Source organism: Microplitis mediator, chromosome 1, assembly GCF_029852145.1.
Source record: "Microplitis mediator isolate UGA2020A chromosome 1, iyMicMedi2.1, whole genome shotgun sequence".
NCBI classification, from domain to species: Eukaryota; Metazoa; Arthropoda; class Insecta; order Hymenoptera; family Braconidae; genus Microplitis; species Microplitis mediator.
The window spans coordinates 9,832,120-9,857,538 of record NC_079969.1 but is presented as its reverse complement, the minus strand read 5'-3'; the positions used below and the strand labels follow the sequence as shown (position 1 = coordinate 9,857,538).

At 30.5% G+C, this 25,419-nt stretch overlaps 4 protein-coding genes across 6 annotated transcripts; 1 reads left to right on the top strand and 3 right to left on the bottom strand.

Annotated features, from left to right (window-relative positions):
• Window positions 1-539: 539 nt before the first annotated feature.
• Window positions 540-3,096, bottom strand: LOC130663318 (odorant receptor 2a-like). The gene is made up of 5 exons (XM_057462469.1): window positions 2,656-3,096; window positions 2,187-2,579; window positions 1,924-2,128; window positions 850-1,005; window positions 540-779 (listed from the first exon to the last, which is right to left on the bottom strand). The coding sequence occupies exons 1-5, from the start codon at window positions 3,012-3,014 to the stop codon at window positions 738-740; spliced, it is 1,155 nt and encodes a 384-aa protein (XP_057318452.1). The 5' UTR covers window positions 3,015-3,096; the 3' UTR covers window positions 540-737.
• A 2,257-nt stretch (window positions 3,097-5,353) lies between these two features.
• On the bottom strand, window positions 5,354-10,663 carry LOC130663352 (odorant receptor 2a-like). Of its 3 annotated transcripts, XM_057462534.1 has the most exons (6): window positions 10,290-10,655; window positions 9,949-10,136; window positions 9,497-9,889; window positions 9,239-9,443; window positions 5,561-5,716; window positions 5,354-5,493 (listed from the first exon to the last, which is right to left on the bottom strand). In XM_057462534.1, exons 1-6 carry the CDS (start codon window positions 10,293-10,295, stop codon window positions 5,452-5,454), a joined length of 990 nt encoding a protein of 329 aa, XP_057318517.1. In that variant the 5' UTR covers window positions 10,296-10,655; the 3' UTR covers window positions 5,354-5,451. The 3 variants fall into 3 exon arrangements, with proteins under 3 accessions (XP_057318517.1, XP_057318509.1, XP_057318525.1); XM_057462526.1 differs by having other exon boundaries at window positions 9,949-10,658; XM_057462542.1 differs by lacking the exon at window positions 5,354-5,493 and having other exon boundaries at window positions 5,572-5,709; window positions 9,949-10,663.
• A 1,347-nt stretch (window positions 10,664-12,010) lies between these two features.
• LOC130664603 (E3 ubiquitin-protein ligase RNF19B-like) lies at window positions 12,011-25,263 on the top strand. The gene is made up of 12 exons (XM_057464594.1): window positions 12,011-12,394; window positions 12,912-13,177; window positions 13,238-13,368; window positions 13,788-13,977; window positions 14,630-14,941; window positions 15,015-15,159; window positions 15,268-15,404; window positions 16,910-17,007; window positions 21,962-22,160; window positions 22,263-22,624; window positions 23,151-23,545; window positions 24,100-25,263. Exons 2-12 carry the CDS (start codon window positions 13,006-13,008, stop codon window positions 24,410-24,412), a joined length of 2,454 nt encoding a protein of 817 aa, XP_057320577.1. The 5' UTR covers window positions 12,011-12,394; window positions 12,912-13,005; the 3' UTR covers window positions 24,413-25,263.
• Window positions 17,046-20,696, bottom strand: LOC130664610 (uncharacterized). The gene is made up of 2 exons (XM_057464606.1): window positions 19,697-20,696; window positions 17,046-19,083 (listed from the first exon to the last, which is right to left on the bottom strand). Exons 1-2 carry the CDS (start codon window positions 20,057-20,059, stop codon window positions 18,154-18,156), a joined length of 1,293 nt encoding a protein of 430 aa, XP_057320589.1. The 5' UTR covers window positions 20,060-20,696; the 3' UTR covers window positions 17,046-18,153.
• Window positions 25,264-25,419: the final 156 nt, after the last annotated feature.

Sequence of the window (25,419 nt, the reverse complement as noted above, 5' to 3'; positions counted from 1 at the left end):
ACACACACACACACACACACACATACAGAGAATCGGGCATCATCCTGAAAAAAGTCAGAATAGCCCTCTAAGACCTCAAAACGTCGACATCTGATGAAAACTCGATTTTCGAAAATCGGGGTGAAAACAATAACTTCCCGAATTTTTCGAAAATCATCGATTCTTTTAGCGGGAAGTTAAAAATCTGGGCAACAGTTGGCACTGCGGGCCAGCCCCAAAACTTCCCGCTGTTTTCAGGCTCCCTGAGCTCGACAACAGCGTGAAGTTTTAGGGCTGGCCCACGGGGATTTTTTTTATTGATGTTTTTCTTTCTAATAACAATTGTTTGGAAAAACTTTCGTATTTAATTTTTAATTATATTTAAATTAGGTCTGTATATTAGGTTAGTTCATTTATCTTAAATTTGAAATATAAATGTCATTTAAAAGCTTAAGTTTTTATGTATACTGAAAAAACGATAAATTAAAGTACATATATAGAATACATTTTTTTTTTTTATAATTTTTTTATAATCTCTATATAATGAAGATATATTTCATTTCTACTATAACGAATATATTGTCTACATCTACGAAATAGATTGGTAACGGAAAATTTTGATCTATTATGTTTATATTTTGAAATATAGAATTAATATATTTCAAAATACATAATTTATATATTTTTGATTTCTATTTTCAGAAATATATTTATTTCTTCGCGGGGTCCCAACAGTACATATAAATCCATTTAATAATTCATTGCAGAACATTGTAAATAGTGTACGCAAGTTTTATAACCTGTTAAAGAATGTATTTGTCATTATATAATGCATAGTAGTAACTATAATTAAATAAATAATGAACTCACCTTAGTAAAGGATTCAAGGGATAAAACGATAAAAAAACTGCTCGTTATCATAACAGGTCGATAAGATTGTCGGAGAATAATTACTACCGATTTGCGGACATTGTTGCTTAAGTGATACCAATTTGTGTCATATATTGTGGTAGATATATCTAAAAACTTATTAATTTGTTATCATAATTATTACAATTTTATTTGTAAACTTACAGTACGAATCTAGTTTACGGCATATACAAATTAGGCTGTGCTAAATAAAATCGGTATTTTCTTTTTCAGTTCCATACGAAAATTGTGTTGTATGTAAAAAATAAAAATTTAGCCAACAAATAAAGCTTTCTCACTCAATTATAGAGCTTGCTCTTGCCTAAATAAGATTTCCTATTTACATAACATGGGAAAAATTTTTTTTTTAATTTTGAAATTTTATAACTCGTTAGTGGATCAGTAAATTGAAACGACCAAAACAAATTTTTGTAGAGAATTGAATGCCCTGATTTATCAAAAAATTATAAGACATTTCTTATAAAGCATTCTCTAAAAAATATGTCATAGTCGTGTCTATTCACTGATCCCTTAACGAGTTATAAAATATCAAAGTCGAAAAAAAAATTTTTCCCATGTTACTTATAAAGGAATATTTTTACTAACTCGATCACTACAGTTAAACAGTGTGCGTGTGTGGTGTGCTCGAGTGTTTGAGTGTGTGTGTGTGAGTGCGAGTGTGCGCGTGTGTGCTCGCGGATTTGAGTCCGTGTGTGTGAGTGAAGATATTTTTTGCGTTTTATAAGCTTCCCAAAGTTAATACTCTGAACGGACGCAGTTTACCCCGCATTTACACCGGTATCTTAACACCACTCGGAGTTAAAATGTCCACTTTTAACACCGCTACTTTTACGGTGTATACTTATAATTTTCCATAAAATCGAGTAGTTTCTTATTTTTATTGGGCAAAATAAACACGTAAAACATTTTTTTTTCATCGATAAAAAATATTGATTGTTGATTACTCCAACAATATATTTTTATGAGGTAATTTTATACTCGATGACTAAAATCTCTTTTGCTTTAAATACTTACTTCAAAACTCAGTTTATCAGCGCAATAACATGGCAACAATATTTGAGAAACCATCGTTGCAAAAAATGCTAAATTTCCAGCAAATTTCGGCGTCCATGGCTCAGTGTGCGATAGTAAGAATGCGATGGTACAGAGAAGAAGTGAGCTCACAGTATACTGAACAAATATCACTCTCTCGAATATGTTATTGATGAATTTAACTAAACTGAAAAAAATTTCTTTTTTTTTTAGTTCTGGAAAAAAATTTAAAAAAAAATACAAACTTTAAAATGTCACTGTGATTTTCGACCCACTCGGCCATCATTTTGCGCTCAGCGGCAATTATTTCGTCTTGAGGTTCATGGTTTTCCAACATCATTTGTAATTTTTCTGTTGTGACTTTAAATCTGTGTCTTAGAATGTGTATGTGCCCGCACATGTAGCACATTATGCATGGCAGCAACAAATCTAATATTAAATTAATAGTCGCCGTGGTGAATATTGAGTATACTTGATAGATAGCCGTTGTCCAGTATATTTTAGTTGTGCGGGTGTAATTGTAGGGATACCAGCCTGGGTACGGGAGAGCATAGGGTGGATTCATGACAGATATGTGGCCTATAGCATCTGTCAGTAGTGCGCTCATAAATAATAACGGGTAAAAAGTAAATATAGTTCTGTAAAACGAAAGAAAAAAAAAAGAAAAATTAAAAATGAGCTGGACGGGATTCGAACTGCGAACTTAGGACTTACCTTGCAAGTTTCTTAAATCGCTGGAAAATGAGTTCCTCTCGATAGTCGCGGAGTTTGAAGGGTTTTTGTTCTAGTGAATCAATTATGCGAGTGATGCCACAGCGATTTTCGATCACACAGACGACTTTCTGCCGGGCGACGACCCATGCGAGGGTCAACGATAAATTGTCGACGAAGGTGTCGAGTTCGACGTTTTTCAATCTTAGGTCTAAGATGCCGGATACTAAGGAATTGAGAATAACAATAACTACGAAAGATCGATAAATGTAATAGAAAATAGCTTTGATACCGCGCCACCCTCGCGGTTTCCAAACCCCCATTATACTGAGAAGACAGAAATTAAATTTCAATACTTCCATTGTGCTTAAGACAAACCTATAGGTCTAGAGTCACCAGTTAATCGTTTGCAAACGCCAGATTGTCTAGCGCATTGTCTAGGACTTCGAATTTTCGTGGAGACAAATTCAATACATTCGTCATTATAATAATAGCCGCTAATAGTAATTATGTAAATTGGGTAATTGCGTAATAGAGGACAATTTTCCGGGTACTGTAGAAAGCGAATTAATAATAAGTGAGATTATTTATGAGCTGCGCAGTCAAAGTGCGTCGGCTTGGAGCCCTCAGTCTTTGGTGGTCTTTGAAACTTCTACGAAGACTACATTAAAGTCGATCGATCCTCGCGCTTGTCACTAAGTCACTGGAATGCCTTATACGCACTTACATACACTGTTAAAAATAATTTGAAAATTACAATAAAAAAGGGATTGAATTTTCATAACTAGATATTTGAATTTTATTTCCAATAAAAAGAGCTTAAAATTTAATGTACGTAACTTAGTAATCAAGCTGGTCTTCAAAGTTAAGAAAAAAAAATATGAATTTGAATAAACGTACTTTAAATTAATACTTGTTTTTCAAATTTTCAAAGCAAGTTTTAAAAATTCAAAGACATATTGAATTTTAATATTGCTATTTTAATTTTCATCAAACTTATTTTAAAATTCAAATGCTTGTACGTGAAATTTTTGCGCGTGATGTGCTGCGCGTTCAGTTATCAAGGATTGTCTGTGTGAAAAATATGATATATATATGAGTAATGTAAGCGATGGATAACTTTTTTTTATATTTATTCGTAATTTTTTCAAATGATATTTATTACAATGTAGTGCACTTAAGTGTTAAAATGGCGAATGTGATATTCAATGTAATGTAAAAGAAATCTTATAATGTAATTCATTATTTCATTGAGATGTGAAACGTTAATATGCTGAATGTGATTTAAAATAATGCTAGTTAACACTATTTCAATTTATGATAGAAAAACAATTTCAAATGTTAAGGTATTGAATGTAATATAATAGCATAATGTTAATAAAAATAATTAGTTACTAGTGGTTCAAATATTAAAATGTGATTTAACTTTAAAATATTTATTAAATTTCTACTATTTTATACGTGAAATAAAAAAAAAATAATTACTCGCTAAGAACATACACTGTAAAAAATTCGTGGAGTGAATGCGGAGTGAATGAATTTTTAATTATTCACTCCCCTCGGAGCGAAATTCCCCCCGAAGGGGGGTTTTCGTGGAGTAGATAATTTTTTATTAATTTAATCTCTCCGGAGTGAAATTCACTCAGGAGAGGAGTTTTGAAAATATTACTAATAAAAAATAACTTCACTAAATAAAATCGAAGTAAAAACTCGCGTATTACATTACTTATCAGCTGATACGCAAACACACATGCACACACATATTCGGACACACACGCACAACCACACACGTACACTTACACACACACCCGCTCTCGCAACCAAGGCTTATTACTTGAGTAATGGCTGAATCTTGGCCCAACACTGGCGAACCGAGGCTCGTCACTTGAACGTTGGTTGGATCTCAGACCAACCTTTGGAGGCCGAGCCTGAGTAGCCCAGTATTGTGCCAAGACCGGCCCCATTGTCAATATTTTTTTTCCTACAAGGGGATCGATGCGCTCGAAAAAATAGTCAAAGATCATAATTCCGATAGATGTACCGATTTTGAAAAAATTTTTTTGAAAATACTCGAAACAATATGAAACAAAAAGTTAGCCTATAAATTCGGAGGATGATCATTTTTTTTTTTTTTACAGAATAATCTGGGTATCGGTTGGCCCTTCGGGTCAGCTCCAAAACTTCCCGCTGTTTTCGAGCTCCTTGAGCACACGCTACACACACGGACATCGTTCTGAAAATAGTCAGAATAGCTTCCTAGGACCTCAAAACGTCGACATCTGATGAAAACTCGATTTTTGCAAATCGGGGTGAAAACAATAACTTCCCGAAATTCTCAAAAATCGTCGATTTTTTTAACGGGAAGTTAAAAAGTATGTTCAATTTGTGCGGTGTTGTCGATTACTCAACTTCGCTCTCATGGGCAATTGACAACTTACTGCACTTGTACAATATACTATTAATATATACATGTATATGTGTAAATAAATATATCTGTACCTTTCGCGACTCGGAAAAAATAACTCCGTCTTTTTGGGGCTCGTTAAAATGCGCTTTTAATCTTCTACTAACCTATACAATTAAAAATGCATACATCCAGCCTATTTTATCCTTATATCCATTTTACAGAATACTGATACTTTTTAATTACCGATTTGGAAAAACAAAATTATTAAGACCAATAATTAATTGACTATATCAACATATTTATTAATCGTCACTTGCTCAACAAATGCCATAACTATATTCATTTATTTATTTATTTCTCGACTATACTCATAAATATAAATATATAACATTTCATTCTAGCACATTGTAGATAGTATAAGCAAGTTTTATGACCTGGAAAAATATTTATCTGTGATATTTATATTATTAATAGAAATAACTAAATAAATGTTAAGCTTACTTTGGTGAAGGACTCAAGGGATAAAACTATAAAAAATCCACTCGTCAACGTAACAGGTCGGTAAGTTTTTCGGAGTATGATTACTATCGATCTACGAATATTGTTACTTAAGTGGTACCAATTTGTGTCATAAATTCCCGTAGATATATCTAAAAACTTTATGTTCATTAATATGAGTGAAAATTAGTCTTTAATTAGTAGTCACTAGTCCTCAAGTGTAGGATTCAAATTTAGCTCACGGTATATCGGAAATTAATATACACACATAGGGAAAGGAGGGGGGGGGACGGACCACTCCAAAATTTTGATAAAATTTTTTATTTTAGGAAATTTTCAGTGAACTCAATGTATCGTTGACCATAAAAAATACATATGACGTCGTCTTCGCTATATTTAAATTTTATACAAACAATTCATGTTAAATAATTTGATTTCTTTGACATCTTTATTTACTAACAGTTTTGCAAATCTTTTTTTCACTGATAGAGATTAAATATAAGCAGTTTCATTATAGTCATTTTTTTTTAAATAAAAAATATTCTTTCTACTTTTTTTGGGTCGGTCCGTATTGCCCGCCTGGGAAAAAACTTTTTTTTTATGACAACTGGAAACTCAGTAAAATAACTTCAAAAAAAAAGTGAAAGAAAAAAAATCTATACGGTGAGAAGAAAACGGGCATTTTCCCAATTTTGCTTAAGGGAAATTTTTTTGTTGACATAGCAAGTTTTGCTCTATCAATACAGTAAAAAAAGATTCGTCAAAATCAACACATATCGTGTGTAAAACGAACGTTATACTCTTATTTATAGATGTTATTTTAACATGTTGTGAGTATTAAAAAAAATTACACACGTATAAGCTAAAAGTAAAAATTTTCCAAGAATTCTTTTGTGATGGTCGACATTATTTTTAATATATTTTGTGTTGATTTGGCAGTAACATATAAAATGTGTTACTTTCGAATAAAGTAAAATTTTTGTGTGTTAAAAAATCAATCAATTGTGACAGTGTAAGCAAGATGAAAACTTCGTTAAACGTACAAAAGTGTTAAAAATTGAACACTCAGAATTTTAACACACGTTTTTTTTTACACTTTGACGATTCGTTTTTTACAGCGTGCCAGGGTTTATAAAACTCAAATTTTTCCTGAGCATTAAAAATAAAAACAAAAATAGTCAGAAAAATTAACACGTTAAAAAAAAAAATAAACCAACAACAAATCCAAAGCACAGAAGAGAGAAGAGAAGCGTATCACAATGCCATGATCTCAACATAGTATTGAATAAAAATATTAATGACATGTAAAAATTTTTATAATTATCTTGACCTGTAAAACACCGAAAATGTACTGAGCAATAAAGGATATTTATATTAAAAAAAAAAAAAAAAAAATGTTAAACCGTCGGTCTTTCGTACGTAGGGTCCCGGGTTCGAGTCTCAGTGAAGCGTGTATGGTCGTTGATAAGACTAGTGTTTTTTTTTCTCTAAATGGAAAAATTCTAACTCGATTAGAAATTCAATCATTCGCATATCTGCGATTATCCCTGCATCGCCAAAATGATTAAATAACAAATTAGAAACAGAATACAAAAATTCTATTCTTTTCTAATTTAGTTACTTTTTAATAAACATTTTCATCAAAATTCGGAGGTATGTAGGCTGTTTATACAGTAGAATATTTGGATACAAACAACCCACATTCAACAGATTAGGGTTACGAGCCACAACTTTACAGGAATAATTTTTTAATTATTTGGATGAGTTTGAGCCCTTGGTGGATTTCCCGTAATTTACCGTAAGTTGGGTCCGTCAGGGAAGGGGCGTAACTATTACAATTCAAAAGTGACCTTCATTAAGATCACCCTAATATATATGGGGCATTCCACGCCAAATCGACCACTTTTGAACCCGACCCCTTTAGATTTGGCTGAAAATTTTTTTTCTTTTTCTAGCACAACAGAAACGTTTCTCATAATTTTTTCAAATTTTTTCACCCAACCAACAAAAAGTTATAAATTTTTGAAACAAATGGCTTTTTTTATTTTAAATGGCTATAAATTTTTCAAAATTCGACTGATTTGGAGGTTTTTTTTTCAAAATTTTGGTTTTTAAATGTAATTTTCAAAAAAAAAATACAAAAAAATTGTTGCAATCTATCTTCATTGATTTTTGTTAGATTTTTGGAAAGATCGAAAATTTTTCGATGTTTACCACTTTTGATTTTTGATTTTTTTTTATTATATAAAACTTTGACATTTTCTTCAAATTCTCAAATTTTTTCACAGCGATGTTTTTTCGATTTATATTTATTTTTTCCAGTTAAAAAAAAAAATTTTTTTTCAACTAGCCTTATTTCTCATAACACCATGCTAAAAATTTTTGAGTGCTCAGAGAACTTAAATTTAGAAAAAAAAGAAAAATAAAAACAATAAATTTAAATGGTAATCATCAACCAAATTTGTTTTGTTTTTCGAAAAATCAAGTTAAAAAATAGTCGGACGTTCAGAATAATTTTTTTGTATTTTTTTCTGAAAATTGCATTCAAAAACGAAAAAAATAAAGACAACAAGTTTTTGTTTGGTTTATTTTTGGACAAATGAAGGGCATTCAAAAAAAAATTCTTCTACACTCATTGTTTTATGGTTAAAAGAATTTTTTTTTTAGAATTCCCAGCATTTGTTCAAAAATGGACCGAACGAAAACTTTTTTTTTTTAATTTTTTTCGTTTTTGAATGCAATTTTCAGAAAAAAATACAAAAAAATTATTCAAAACGTCCGACTATTTTTTAACTTGATTTTTCGAAAAAAAATCAAATTTGTTTGATGATTACCATTTAAATTTATTGTTTTTATTTTTTTTTAACTTCCCGCTAAGAAAATCGACGATTTTCGAAAAATTGGGAAGTTATTGTTTTCATCCCGATTTTCGAAAGTCGAGTTTTCATCAGATGTCGACGTTTTGAGGTTCTAGGAAGCTATTCTGACTATTTTCAGAATGATGTCCGAGTGTCTGTATGTATGTATGTGTGTGTGTGTGTGTGTGTGTGTGTGTGTGTGTGTGTATGTGTGTGTGTGTGTGTGTGTGTGTGTGTGTGTGTGTGTGTGTGTGTGTGTGTGTGTGTGTGTGTGTGTGTGTGTGTGTGTGTGTGTGTGTGTGTGTGTAAACTCTTTGTAACTTTTTAACTAATGAATCGATTTGGATGGTTGAGGTGGCAATCGAAAGAGCTTATTGACCCTCAACTTTCCTGAAAATTTTAGATCATTTGATCAAGTAGACTCGCAAATATTGGCGAATTACAAAAAACAAAAAATTCTTTTTTTTAGTTTTTTAGTGATTTCTCAGAAACGACTTAAACGATCGACTTCAAAATCTAATCAGCTCTAGAACTTTATAAGCCGCGTCGAATGCCACCTCAACCATCTTAATCGGTTAATTTGTTCGAGAGATATCAGAAATCGAACCGAATCAGTCAAATTTTGAAAAGTTATAGCCATTTAATATAAAAAAAGCCATTTGTTTCAAAAATTTATAACTTTTTGTTGGTTGGGTGAAAAAATTTTAAAAAATTGTGAGAAACGTTTCTGATGTGGTAGAAAAAGAAAAAAAATTTTCAGCCAAATCTAAAGGGGTCAGGCTCAAAAGTGGTCGATTTGGCGTGGAATGCCCCACATACTCACCTCAAAAGTTAATTTATCAGCGAAATAACAAGGCAGCAATATTTGTATAAACATGGCAGTCAAAAATCCGAAATTTCCAGCGAATCCCATTGTCATTGGTTCCATGTGCGACAATAAATACGCAATCGTACAAAGAACTAGTGAGCTTATAGTGTATTGCATGAATATTACGGTTGAAAATATTTTATTTGTATATTTAAATAAACTAGAAAAAATTGATTGTAATTTTTTTTTTATTTCAGAAAAAAAAATACGAACTTTAAAATATCAATGTGAAATTTAACCCAATCGGCTATCAATTTTTGCTCAGTGGAAATTATTTCGTCTTCCGGTTCATTATTATCTGACATTATTCGCAATTTTTCAGTCATAACTCGAAATCTGTATCTCAAAATGTGAATGTGCCCACACATGTAACACATTATACATGGCAGCAACATGTCTGATATTGCATTAATGCTTCCCATAGTAAATGCTACAAGCATTTGGTAAACGGCTGTCGCCCAGTAGGTTTTTGATGTTCGAGTGTAATTATAAGGGAACCAGCCATTGTAGGGAAGGGCGTAAGGAGGATCCATCGCAGCTATGAAACCTGTACATTGCACTGATAGGTTACTTATATATATCATCGGATAGTATGTAATAATATTTCTGAAAAAAATAAAATTAAAAATTCTGTGAACTGGATTCAAATCGTGCTTAGGACTTACCTTGCTATTTTTTCAAATCGTAAAAAAATAAATTCTTCTTTACTATCTTCAAGTTTGAAGGGACTCTTTTTTAGTGAAACAATTATATGTTTAATGCCAGGACAATTTCCAACTATGCAGACGATTTTTTGCCGGATTATGAGAAGAATAAAAATCAACGCTAAATTGTCGATTTTAATATTTTTGAACTGTATGTCCAACAAAAGAGACAGCAAGAAAAGGTGGTTGAGAATTATTATAATAGTTTGGTAAATGGAATAGATAGTTGCTTTTATTCCACGCCACCCTTGCGGTTTCCATACGCCCACGATACTTAGAAGAAAGAAGTTAAATGTTAATACCTGCATTGTTCGAACGACACACCCGAGGGCTTAAAGTCTCCAGTAAATTGGTTGAGACGCCAGAATGTCTGCTGACGTTATTGTCGTTGATACAATGTTTCATTGTTATAATAATCTTGGAACTTATAATAACTATGCAAATTGGGTAATTGCGTAATGAGAGGATGACGTTACTGGTACTGTACAATTCGGATTAATAATAAATGAGATTATTTGTAAGATGCGCGAACGCAGTGCGTCGTCTTCAGTCTTCAGTCGTCGAGGGTCTTGTTAACTTCTACGAAGACTACAATGAAGCCTATCGATTCTCAACTCGTTAGTTAGTCTAAATGATGTGACATACACACTCACATACAACTCGCGTATAAAGTCGAGAAATTGATCGGCAAAAATTAACTAAATATTTCATTTTATAATTTTTTTTTATTCTGTCGTTGTTATTTTGTTGGTGTTATTTATTTACTTACTGTTTGTTGTTTGTTATATTTTCTAGAGCTCTCGAAATGCATCTGAAGAAGGCCAAAAAATCTACCGAGAATTTGTGGGATCAACTTCAAGGTAAAGAGTAATTGCCAATTGACAAGTGAACCCAAAATATTTTGTGCCAAAAGGTTCCGTTGGATTTGTTACCGATTTTTTGGATCAAGATAATGTTTTATTTTATTTTTGTACTGAGGAGATCTTAGGATGAGCCTTAGGCAGTTTAAATACACTGTGCAAAAATTTTTGAATTTATTATTCCAATAGATATTACGACTACTCAATGAATAATTACATAAAAATACATTAAATAAATCAGAAATAAATGATTTCTTAAAAAAAAAAAAAAAATCCGAATTTTTTATTTAGTTTCAATAATTAAACTCAATTTTAATCCTTTTTTCAAGGAACCCAAAGCTTTCGATGATACTGAAGTTAGCCGACGTCTAATAATTTTTAGACTTTTTTTTTTAAACATAAAAAAAAAAATAATTGAAAAAATTACTCCCGAAATTTTTTAAATTTACTACATGTGCATATTTTTAGTTTTTGTTTTTTCGTAATTGATTTGTTGAAAAAATTATTATCATGTAGTAATATTATTACTTTCGAATTATTAAACTTAAATTCGAAGATTTTTAAATTAAAAAATTATTCAGAAGTCTAAATTATTTTATTTGAATTTCTTATCGATTATTAATATTCGCAGACATTTGAAATTTAAATAATTGTTTTTAACAAATAAATAATAAAAATAATAAAAAAAAAATATTTCTAAAAAAATGCACTTGTGAAAATTTAATAAACTATACGTGCAATTTTTCAAAATATTTTTTTTTTTTGTTAAAAAATATCCAAATATTGTTAAATGTCTGCTAACTTTATTGTCATATATTCGATTCACCCTAAATTGCAAGTTTCCCACAATGGCAGCGTTCAAAACCGACCATTCGGCGCCATCTATCACCAAAATTCAAAACTTTCTTGAATTCTCACTAGGCAAGTTAACAATTACTCTACCATCCTTACCCGCTTGCAGTCTAGATAATTTTTCCTGCATCCAGATAGTTAATCTTCCCAAAATTATCTTTTCAGCTAAAATAATTATCTCAAAGATAATAAATTATGAAGATCTAAAACTTGCTACAGTTCCTGATTGTGATTCACGGAGTCTCGATCGCACTATAGTAAATTTATATGAAACGTATAGTTCCAGCACTTTCTACAATTTATGTAAATAATATATATATACATATGTGTAATATAAAAAACGATAAAATGAAAACGGACGATGAGTAAGAGCAGTTTCGCTAGCCGTCATTGTTAAAATTTGTGAAAGTATTTTTTTGTAAATTACATTTTTTTAAACTACATATATTTATCTATATACATTATTTTACTGTACGTTTTTATATTTAATCATTTTTTCCGTACTAAATAATTATTATTATTGTTATTATTATTACTAGTACTATAGTAAATTATAAAATTAAGTAAATAATTATTAATTTTTCAAGTGGAAAAATTTTAAATTTTCTCTTGTGTAAATATGCATATATAATTATTGTTATTGTCATCTACATGTATATATATTTTTTTTAGCTGTCAGTTTTTTGGTTCAATTGGTAATTATTTTATTTTTATTTTTGTTTTCGGAATTTGAAATTTTTTTTAAGATGATTCTAAAAATCTTTTAGATTTTGCATGATTTCATGATCTGATAATTGATGATTGTCATTATTTTAGTTGCACAATTTATTTGTCAATGAAAAAAAAAAATTTTTATAAAAACTAGACTGGAGTATTACATATTAAAGTTGGGCTAAAATGGACAAGACCTTTTTTGTAGATAATTTAACGAGGAACAAAAATGTTTATGATAATTTTCTTGATATCTTTCGTAGTTTATTGATAATTTTTAATTTAAGATGAAAAAATTTTTTCCATGGGAATTTTCATCATGACAATTAGAATCATATACTTAAAATGAAAATTGCGGGCTTATTATTGGGTTTAGGTAAAAAGTCAAAGATACCTTTTTTGTAGAGGATTAAATTTCTCAAAAAAAAGTCTTTAGCCTTTTTTACTCAAATCCATAAAACTTCAAGATATTTAAATTTATATCTTTTTTTTTTTTTGCAGAAAAAAACTTGGAGTGGAAGTGGATAAATTTTGTTAAGTAATTAAGCACTGGATTAATCAAGTGGAAGTAAAATTGATAAATTACGGATCAAAAATGCTTAAAGACATTGAACCAATTGGCAATTGTAATAATAGTAACAATAATAATAATGGAACAAGACAACGGAGATATTTTCCACGATTTTCACTTCGTACTTTATTGTATTCGAGTCCTTTGATAGGCCGCCGTATTGTCAGGACATCGAGTTCTAATAATCGTAGCAAAGGTATCTTATAACTCATTATAATTTTTAATTAATTACTTACGTTGTAAATTAATTTTTAAGGAAAAGACAGATCGAGTGACGTCGAAAGAGGGGAAAGTAAATCGACGACGAACTCAAATAATTTTTCACCAAACAGTGATTTGTATCGTGCACCCAGTCGTGGGTCTGTATTGAGTTCAACTGCTGGCAAGGTAATTAGTTAATAAATTGATTAATTTCGTGATGAATTTCCCTGTGTGCTAAAGTTTTTCGTTTTTTTTTTTAATTTTTAATTAAAATTACAGGAAAATTATTAAGTTTAGAGAAAAATTTATAAGGACCTTTTTTTTAGGAAATTTAATTGGCTACAAAAAAGTTTCTTATAATTTTTCATGTTAATTCAACAGGTAACGAGTTATAGTTAATTTAAATAATTAGCAATTCATTTTTGACCTGAAAGTAAAAATATGGATTTTTGAATTATAAAAGATCTTGATAATTTTTCATGTAAATTCAATAGATAACGAGCAATCACTGTTTAAGTATTCTAAATAAATTAAATATTGAAATTTCGGTATATTTAATTAAATTTCGAAGAGTATGTTAATGAATAGTTTATTTTTAATTACAGAGCTGTGAAAATGGATTAATAGAATGTCCATTATGTCTGGCAGAATTGCCAGCAGAAGTATTTCCATCAATTCAGTCATGTCACCACCGCAGTTGCTACGATTGTTTCCAGCAGTATTTAAAAGTTGAAATTTCGGAATCGCGAGTCAACATTGCTTGTCCAGAATGCGCTGAGCCACTTCATCCTAATGGTATTTAATCATAAATTTATCTCCTATTCTTACTCCAATTAAAAAAAAAAATTTAACTATACCTTACTTCAATCACCTAAACTTCAAAACTCGAAACTAATTATCGAATTTGAAACCAGTGTTAAAAAATCCCCATAGTCTTATTTTTTTATTATCTTCAATTGTAATTTTAAAAAATTTTGTATCCCGACAAAAAATCTAAAATTAATTTCACGTTTTCTCTTTTTATTTTCCAAGAATTTAACTTGAACTTTAATTACTTATGACTGGCAAACTAATTGCGTTAAATTGAACTTTAATGAGTGTTTTAAAAACGCCAGAGTCTACTCTATAAACGTAATTACATATTTTCAATAAAGAAAATTTTTTTACTCATAAAATTTTAATTTGAAACCTTAAAAACCCAATTTTTATATTTAAATTTCCCGCTATTTTTTTTGAAACTTACATTACCTGTAATTTAATAACTAATTGATATAATTCAAATTTTGACCAGTGTTTTGAAAACGCCAGAGTCCGAATAAAAAATCTACACTCAGTTTTTTGATTAATAATTATTTTTTGCCCCCTCAAAAAATATTTGGAAAAAAAAATCAAATTATTTTAATTTTCTGCGAATTAAAAATTTTAAAAAATTAATTACTAATTACAGATATAAGAATGATATTAAATGACCAAGTACAGCTCGAAAAATATGAAGATTTCATGGTCCGGCGAGTGCTCGCGGTCGAACCGGACGCGCGGTGGTGCCCTGCGCCCGACTGCTGTTTTGCGGTTATCGCGAGCGGATGTGCGTCTTGCCCAAAATTACACTGTGAGCGTCCTGGTTGTGATTATTACTTTTGTTATCACTGCAAGGCGCGATGGCACCCAAATCAAACCTGCGACGCAGCTCGGGCCCAACGTGCTCAGCACTATGACCGCAGCTCCTCAATGAGTTTTAGTCAAAGTGACTCCCAGCATCGTAAGTCCACTAAATTAATTATAAAAATATATAATGAGTATACAATTTATTTATTAATCAATTAATAAAAAAGGTGATGACATAAAACCGTGCCCGCGATGCCAAGTTCTGATCGTCAAAATGGAGGACGGGAGTTGCAATCACATGACCTGCGCAGTATGCGGCGCAGAATTTTGTTGGTTATGTATGAAGGAGATAAGCGATTTGCATTATTTAAGGTATTTAATTTATATATAGAAATGATGATTATTTTGATGATAGAGAAAAATGTTTGGGGTATAGAAATAAAGGCAAGAAGTTATATTTATTTTTTTATGTTATTTTAGTCCGTCGGGTTGCACATTTTGGGGAAAGAAGCCATGGTCGAGGAAAAAAAAAATATTGTGGCAGCTGGGGACACTTGTTGGGGCACCGGTTGGTATTGGACTTGTTGCTGGTATTGCTGTACCTGCGATGATTATTGGTAATTTAAAATATTATTATTGTTTATTGATATATTTAATTAATTGTGAAAGTGAAAGAGGATTGGAATTTTATATTTTATACTGAAGGCGATTGGTCGTTTATGTCATCGATATATCGATTATTTTTATTGAGGATAATCATAATTTTTTTTCATGATACCAGCATCGAAACTTGAAGTTTCAGTGTCTCTACAGCCCATCGAAACAAGCTAATTTCAAGCCGATGCTGCCAACAACTGCTAGCGAATTTGTAATTCAAAAATACATTCATACAGCGGGCAGAAACATGCGTGTTTCTTCCCAAGGGAAGAAATTGTTTCTGCCTGGTGTCAGTTATATTTAATGTTCGTTTGCAGCCTTATTACTCTCATTTGTTTACTTGTCACTTCAGTTTACTCATTTCACTTTTTAAGTGACACTTTTAATGAACCAAATAAAATTACTAAACAATGAGAGATCATCGGCTTGAAATTAATTTGTTTCTTATTGGCTGCTGACACTGAATCTTAAAGTTCCTATTCAGGTAATCATGAAAAAGATAGTGTGTGACTCAGGATAAAACACGATTTCAGTCTGTGGGTGATGTTAGCCAACCTCACCCTAGTCTGAAATCGCCTTGTTTCATCCCTTGTCACACAATATACTATTATTTTAAGAAATAGATTTTTAGAATCAATCGGTCAATTTTAGGATTTTATAATTCGATTTTTATCCGATCGATGTATCGATTTTTTAATCTGTATCGATTTGAAATTATCATTCATTGATTTCTACAAAATTATGATCCTCAAGCTAACAAACAATTAACAATTTTCGAATTTTTTTCTTAACAATTTAATTGAAAAAAAAAAAAATAAATAAATAAAAAAAAAAAACAGAAAATATGCACATGTAGAAAATTAAAAAACTACAGGTGCAATGTTTTTCTTTAAGGAGCTTCACGCGTTCCTAATGGTTATCGAAAATTCCAACTTTGCGTTCCATCTACTCTTAAAATTATTCGAGGATTTACCATATAGTTATTGAGAAAAAAATGATTAATAAAAACCGTGTTTTTAAAATCCTTATACATGGGCTCTTATGACAGAAACACTATCTCTAGTAATATCAATTTTTTCCGCTGTCCTTTCCAACTTTGTGCTCTCAAAAACTGATATAAGAAAATTGAATAAGTGTAGAGTCAAATGATGTATTTAAAAGTTATCGTCACCGTTGAAAACAATGAGAAAAATGAAGTTTAAAAAATTATTTTAGTGGTTAATAAGTTGAGGCGACATAGAGGATAGACGCCTTGGCAACGCTGTCAGAGACAGCTGTTATATGGCGCCAATTTTAAACACATAAGAAATAAAAAAAATTTTTTTTTTAGTCTCCTCGGTAGAAAATCCCAATTTTGAAGGAAACATACAATATAATAAAACAATTTTGAAAGTTCATACATTGATTTTTATAAAACGAAAAAAATCGAATACTTATCTACTGTTTAATATTAATCAATTAACAGGAATCCCAGTGTGGGTCGGCCGTAAACTGTACGCTCGTTACTGCAATGCAAATAAACACAGAAGAAACGCATTTATCCTAGGTGGCGTCACTGCATCGGTAAGTTTTTATTAAATTAATCATTAATCATTAATTCATTTATTTATCCATTGATTTATTAGTCATAATAATAGTATTAATTATAATAATAATAATAATAATAAATTATAATTAATAAACAATATAAATAACAATTATAAATTTAAATATATGATTAATTGGACACTTTTATTAATTATTAAAAAAAATATTAAAATTTTTTTTTACTTTTATTAGCGCAGCATTTATGCGTTTGCATTACAATCGTTCATTTACTTTATTACTTGATTAATTAATCAATTAATTATTTCATTCAAAGTTCGGAAGCTCATAGCACGCAAAAAGCTCTAGAGAGCCTTTTATTGTTAATAATTAATAATTAATCATTAGTAATTAATTAATTTTTATTAATTCATCGGCTCACTATTAATGATTTCGAGACATTAATTGTTTTCAAAGTTGTTAATTTTTTTGTTATTGGTCTCTGAGTTTGATCGCAAACTTTCATAATTCTTCTAAATAAATTGAAAAAATTCTAGAAAATTGTCTAGATGAAAAATTTTTAAATACATTTTTGACACAGAATTTATTTTGATTTTTTAAAATTTGATGTTACAAAATAATTTTAGAAAAACAATTTTTTTTAGCTTTCTATGAGATTTCTTTTAATTTATGCAGTTCATTTTGGTTTTTATTATTTTAGTGACATTGAGATGATAATTAGTTCTAGAATGTTGAAAAATTCAATTTCCTATGAGAATTTTTTTGTGATTTTCATATTTTTTTTTTTAAGAAATATTTTTCAGTTTAAGAAAAATAACAACGGTAGAAAATTCTATAGAATTTAACTTTCTATGAGATTAATTTTCAGAATAACTAAAATTTTATTTTAAAATCATCATAGAAAACCTTGATACAAAATTTTACAAAAAAACAGAAAAACTTTTAGAAAGTTACAAACTAAAATTATCAAGAAAGTAAAAAATTCAAACTCCCAGAAATTTTGTATTCTTCACAAGAATTAATTTTTTGTTATCGCGGTTCCAAAATATCAAAAACTCCATTCAGAAGTTAAAAAAATTAACTTCTAGAAAGTTCACAAAAAATTAAAATCCATAAAAAATTATAAAATATTCCAAAGTCATATTTTATATCTTAATAAAAAAATCACATAACATTAGCAGTTTCTAGACTGAGCACCCCGTCGTTATGTAAATCTTCTAGAAGGTCTATGAGCCTTTGTTCCGTAAGCGGATCGCCGAGAGCGACATCTACAGATCCAATGCACAGCAGCAGCGCCAGTAGTTGCGATCTTCTGTAATCTTTATCCAAATCTTCTCTGGTATAATTTAAATCATCTAGAATATTAACTCCTAGAGGTAGACAAGTTTCTATGAGTGTCTGCCAATATTTGTCTAGAAGCGCCGTAGTATGGAGTCGCCTGAGTTCCGTAGGGACTGAACTGACCAGCAGTAGGGCGATGTCATTGGTCGGCCGGCTGTAAGTTACCATCTGCCAATCCAAGATGGCGCACTTGCATTCGTCATCTTCATCTTTGAATAATAAATTATTACACCAAAAATCAGTGTGAGTTATTAATGCCAGAGGATCTTCAGGAGCGAGAAGTGAAGAAATTATTTCTTTTGTTTTTGGTCGCAAAGCTAGAAGATCTTCTAGAACGGCCTCAGACCCCGGGCGGCGTTCTAGAAACCGAGCCAACTGTGGCAGTCCCCGCTCTACCAATTGCTGATACGAATCAGTTGCGCGCGCAGTTTGAAATAGAAATTGGTATTTTTCGCTGAGTGATCTGGCCTCCTTTACTTTAAGACTGAGTGAGAGGGCGTGCAGACGCGCTATTGCGCTCAGGGCGGCCTCTGCTTGTCTTAGAGTAAGTCCTCGGGAAAATTCAGCTCCTTCGTAACCGCGAGTCCGTAAATTTTCTAGAATTAAAAATGATTCTGGAGGCTCTGGTGTGTCCTCAGTACCTCCAGCAGATTTATAGTGGGCGTGTATGCAATTGGGTATTGGTAATTCGAATTCTGTGCCGCTAGAGTTCGCTAGTTGCTTTCGTTGGAAGGCTTTCAAGTCGGGAACTACCTGAAAATTAAATTGAGGTTGGTTATAACTTTCTAGGAGATGTTTTTTTGAGATTGTGGACGAATGAGCGAGTAGTTTGGGATGAGAGTTGAGAAAAGTGATCTGGAGATGGTCCAAAAGGTATTGAGATTTTTTTAGGAGATATTTTCTAGAAATTATCTTCTAGATAATTATCTATAGTGAAAATAAATTTAAGTTAATTTTTCATATAGGAAAGTATTATAGATTTTTCAAAGAAAAATTTAATTTCGAATTTTCTATAAGATTTTAAAGACAAGTAATCATGTAGGAATTTTTCTAGAAGATGTTTATGGTTAATAATCTAGTATATTATTTACAAATTTTTTTGGTAAACATGCATCTAAAGAATCATCTAGAAGGTTTTTATGGTGAATAATTATTTAGAAGATTCTTGTGATTATACAGAAAATTATCTAGGATATTTTTTGGTGAATATTTATCTAGAAAATTATCTATTAGGATTCTAGAACAAATATGAATTTTAAACAATTTTCTAGAAGAATCACATGAAAAAATATAATCTAGAAAATTATCTATGAGATTGATATCAAAAATAATTAAATAGAAAAAAATTTTTTCTGCCTCTATGTACCTGCGTATAAAATTTGATTTCTCTCAAATCAAATTGTGCCTCGGTGACGAAAAACCTACTGAAAGGATCTTGGGGCAGTAATTTAACAATAACACTGAGTTTAACTTTGTCATCTCCATTAATCGTGTAGTCCATGCTGACCGCGAGTATGTCACTCAACACACTCTCGCCTAAAGTGCATCCAGGGCTCACCTCGAACTCCTCGACCGTCACCTTTGGCCCCGTTATCTTCTCCCCTTCCCCCCTTCCGCCATCATTACCAGCATTGGCATCATGATAAATAGACAATACATTCTCCAGCCATTCTTTCGTCACCGGCCACTCGACAATTCCCGAGCCATCGGTGTCTTCGCTGTCCGACATTTTTTAACTCTTTACTTTTCAACACCCAGACCCGAACCCGAACCCGAACCCAAATCCAAATTAAAACCCAACTTCAAACTCAACCTCGAAAGAAAATTTCAATCAACGATTATTATGATTATTATTAATATTATTATTAAACGTGTTAATACACTGACTGATCATAGCACACTGGGCGCGTCCACGTTTAAATTATTTCCTATTCTTCTCTCAGTCCTCTCTTCTTCCTTTCTCCCTTTTCCCCTCCCACCCTCCCCTCTTTTTTACTTCCCCTCAATTTATTTCCTATCTTGGGTTTTTATACTCAACTAAAACTCGTCACTCGGTAACATTCACTTCCGTTTATTTTTTACAGCCTCGCATTACTCATCCGGCACACCAGTGACCGTATAAATTGCTACAGTTCGTTTATTTTTAAAAATTATTTATTGACATCTTCACTGTAGCGTAAGTTTAGTTTGAAAAAATAATTTGAATGAATGAATGAATGAATAAATAAATAAATAAATTTTTTTATAGTTTAATGATAGATGGTCGAGCAGGCACCAGAAACTCACGGGAGAGAGCAAACGAGTGAGTGAGTTTTAGGTGGACGTAGTAGTCGAGAATCGGGTGGAAACCTGGGTATAGGTGTGTGCGCGCACTCCTCCCTTCAATCAATATCTTTCCGCTCCCTTATTATTATTATCATTATTATTATTATTAATATTATTATTATTATCATTATCATTATTAGTAGTAGTATTATTATTATTATTATTATTAATATTGATAGAGAATGGTTATAGATGATAATAAAGTTATCAAGGTGCACTTGTGGCTGTCAAGAGTATGACTTTTCTTTATTAGTTATTTAATTATGATGATATTGATCCGAGTTTAGATTCGAGGACATCTATAAGGCTGAATAAACGTTTTCTATGAGATGTAAAATTTTTTTTTTGACATCTAGACAGTTAAAAAACAATCGCTAGAAGATTTTTTATTTTTTGGGACATCTAAGTAAAGAAATTCTAGGTTTTTTAATTTTTCTAGAATATTTCGGATGTTCAATCAATGAAGAAATTTTTTTAGATCTTCTAGAAAATTTTAATTCCTAAGATTTTTTTTAGTTTCTAGGATTTCTTAGGTAGAATCTTCTAGGGAATTTTTTAATTTTTCTAGAATATTTCGGAGATTCAAAAAATACAATAAATTTTTCTAGGTCTTCTAGAAGATTAAATTCCTAAGATTTTTTCATTTTCTAAGACTTCGTGGTTAAAATATTCTAAAAGATTTTTTAATTTTCCTAGAAATTTCGGAGGTTCAAACAATGACAAGAAATTTTTCTAGGTCTTCTAGAAAATTAAATTCCTAAGATTTTTTTTAGTTTCTAAGATTTCTTAGGTGGAATCTTCTAGGGGATTTTTAAATTTTTCTAGAATATTTTAGAGGTTCAAAACACGACAAGAAATTTTTGTACGTCTTCTAGAAAATTAAAATGCCTACAATTTTTTTTATTTTCTAGGACTTCTTGGTTAAAATATTCTAGGAGATTTTTTAATTTTTCTAAAACATTTCAGAGGTTCAAAAAATGACAATAAATTTTTCTACGTCTTCTAGAAAATTAAATTCCTAAGATTGTTTATTTTCTAGGACTGTGAGATTAAAATCTTTTAGGAAATTTTGAAATTTTTCTATTACGTCTAGAAGGTTAGCAAAAATTTTGAAATTTTCTAGAATTTTCGGAAGATTACAAAAGATTTCTTATAAAATTTTTGAATATTTCTAAGACATCTTAAAGCTTAATAAAAAATTGCACGAATTTTATTTAACATTTCATTCACGATTCATAAAATACCGACCTCTCATAAGTTATTATTTTATAAAAATTAATTCAAAAAATATTTTCATTACTTATAGATTTTAGTATCGCCAGTTCTAGCCGGTTTAGCTGTAGGAATCGGAGTACCGATATTATTATTTTACGTTTATGGTGTTGTACCAGTATCATTATGCCGCAGTGGGGGTTGCGGCGTATCAACAAATGGTTCTGGTGTACGGTTCGATTTCGATGATGAAAATGAATTAATGGGAGCACTCGGTGTCAGAAATATTGGAGGTAAATTTAATTTAAATATTTATTTTTTCTTGAATTTAAAAAAACTTATAAATAAGAGACCTCGATTCCATAAATAATAAAACTTATAATTAACTAAATTAGACGCGGCGTCAATAGATGTAGCAAGTCATCGCGGCGGAAACCCATCGATTGGCGAAGCCTCATTGTCACTGGGTAGCGGCAGTCAATTGGAAAAACTGGGACGCGAAAATGACCGTGAGAGTGCCAGTAATGTTGCCTTGGCCGGTACCAGCTTAGCTGGAAGTATCGCCTCCAGTGTGTTACCCGGGGGTCAGCGTCTAGAAGTTCAAGCCGACGTTACTTCGACTCAAAGGTTTAGTTTATGCAGCGAAACGGCCTCCGCAGCAACAAGTTTATCTGAAAAATCAGTTAACGCTTCAATAGCCGCCGATGATGGCGCAGCCTCTACCCGAGCACTTGCTGGCTCCGTGCTCAATTTCAAGGTAACCATTAACGGCATTCTGACTTCTTTTGCCCATAACTCGGCTCCTAATTATCCAAATTAAACAATTTTTTTTAAATCGATACTTAAAGAACCAGGGAACAAATTCCCGTCCTTAAAATTTAAAACTAATATTTAGTTTTCAAGATATCGTCGATTAATCGCCAAAAATTTGAAAATCAGCAAATTATAAAATCACGTAATTAATGGATTTTTTTAGGACATTAATGATTAAATAAAGTTTAATTAATGATTGCGTTCCTTCTGGTGACTTTCTAATTAGTGTCAAAAAAAATTTCATTTAAATTGGACCATTAGAACCCGAGATTCCGGCCAATTAATCATCGGGTTCATAAAATCTCGAAGTAGCGAAAAATTTTTACTTCCTGCGAAGAAAATTGAAGATTTTCAAAAAATTCGGGAAGTTTTTATTTTTCCAAGCGGAAAGTCTTGGAACTGACCGCAGGGTCAACCTCCCGATTTTTATTTTTGTCATTTCTTTAATCGTTTTTTATTTGTAATTAAAGATGGACACAACGTCAATAAAAAATAGTGAAAATGAAACAACGAACTCGATAAATTCATCAACGGTACCTAATATTGAATCTGCTGGTCAAGCGGCTTCGCTGAGCTCACTTGAGGAAATAGCTGCGGGTCATGCGAAACGTGCACGTAGAAGACCTACATTAGACAGACAACACAGTGATTCTAGTAATTGGACTATCGGTGGAAGCAGCGGGACAGGGGCAGCTACAGGAAATGAAGACGGCGGGTCTGAACGTGTTAGATTTGATGATCATGTTAGTTTTATTGAAGCTGATGATAAAAATGAAGCCACCTCTGTTACACGTACTGACAGATCAATTAGAAATAAGAAGAGAAATAAAGATTGTGATGATATTGAAGCTCAAAAAATATCTAGGTAATTTCTAATACCCAGCTAGCTTATTTATCATTTTTTTTGCCGTTACAAATTTTTTATAACAAAATGATGATAAGATCCGTGTAGCCGTGACGATTTCACGTTAAATGAGTACCCACAAAGCTATATTACGAGTAAGTGATTATTAATTGATTTTATTAATTAATCAATACGTTGATAGTAAACTTTGATTAAATATATCGATGTGGGTATTCAAACTAGGGGAAATAAGCTCACAAACTCATCTGTACTGACAAAAATATTAAAATTATTCGTTTTAAAAAAATTACAATTTATGAATTTAAAAAAAACTTTATTTTTTTTTTTTTTTCAAATGATTATGATATTTGTGTAGCGGAGAAAATTTCCAACAGAACAAGTACCCACAACTATATTTTAAAAAAACATTTGTCGAATCCACGAATTAAATGTCGCACTCCAAATCCGCGAAAAAATTGACTCGATCAAAATATATCCCGATTTCCTTCTATCACTCATTAATTCCTCAGCTTATCCCCCATAAATAAAATCTAAAGTTATAATTAATTTTTCAGAAATTTATCAAATGACGAGTCAGCCGAGTCATTAGAACTCGAAATACGTGATAAAACAAATGTCGCAGCTCTGCGTAATATTTTCTTCCATAACTCATCTACAACATCCGTCGTAAGTGATTCAAATAAACGTTTGCCTGTTATCGAGGAACCAAGTCCGGCCTCGAATTCAACCACACCAACAACACCAACACCAACAACATCATCATCATCGATCTCGAATGTCAATAATTCAATTCCATTATTATCTAACGATAACTTCGGTGATACTGTTGTGAACATTGATAACGAATTTAATACTTTTAATTCCTAAATTAATCAATAATTAGCGAATTATTGATTAGAGGAAGGGGAGAAAATAATGATGATAATAAATTTTTTTTTAATTTTTTTCTTTGAAAGTAAAAATAAATTTAAGACTGAAAATAAAAATTTTTTGAAAAAAAATTTCAGGCCGGACTAGAAAAAAAAATTCTAAATTTTTTTGTCCTTTGAATTTATAGAACTATTATTTTTTTAATTTTTTTTTATTAAAAGGGGGTAATTTTGAAAGATGTATATATTTATATATATACATGTTTAATAAAATATATAAATTATATATTATTGCGTGTGTTGAGTACTTTAAAAAATGGTGATCGTTGGTGAAAAGGAATTGTGAGTAAACTACTGGGCTTAGAAAAAAGTCATAAGGAAATTTTCTATGGAAAATTAAATGAGGAATAAAAATAGTCCTCTACAATTTTTTCATATCTTTGATAGTTTGGAAGATATTTTTATTTTGATTAAAAATTTTGTTGAAAATGAATTTATATTTTTTTATCTGAGTACTTTATGTTTGAATGGTTATTGCGGTTAAAAAAATGAGTTTGAAAAAAAATGTAAGGAGACTTTTTTTGAGATAATTAAATTTTCTTTAAATTAAGTCCTTGTCACTATTTACCTAAACCCAGTTCTTTTCGAAATATTTAATATAAACTAAAAATAAAAAAGTATAATCGACTTAAAATGTAAAAATAATAATAATAATAATGGCTTATAACTAATTAAATATAAGCAATTGGTCAGTCCACTACAAAAATCAATTATTAATGATAATAATTTTAAACAAAAATTTGATGCCAAAATATTTAAAAAAAATTAATTAAAAATTTACAATAATTTATAAAAAAAATAAATAAAAATGACTATGACTACAAATAATAATGATAATAAATATGTAATATCAATAATACTGATAATAAATTGAAAAAAAAAATATATATATATTTTAATTGATTGAAATTAAAAATCTAATAAATTTTTTTTTATTTCAATTAG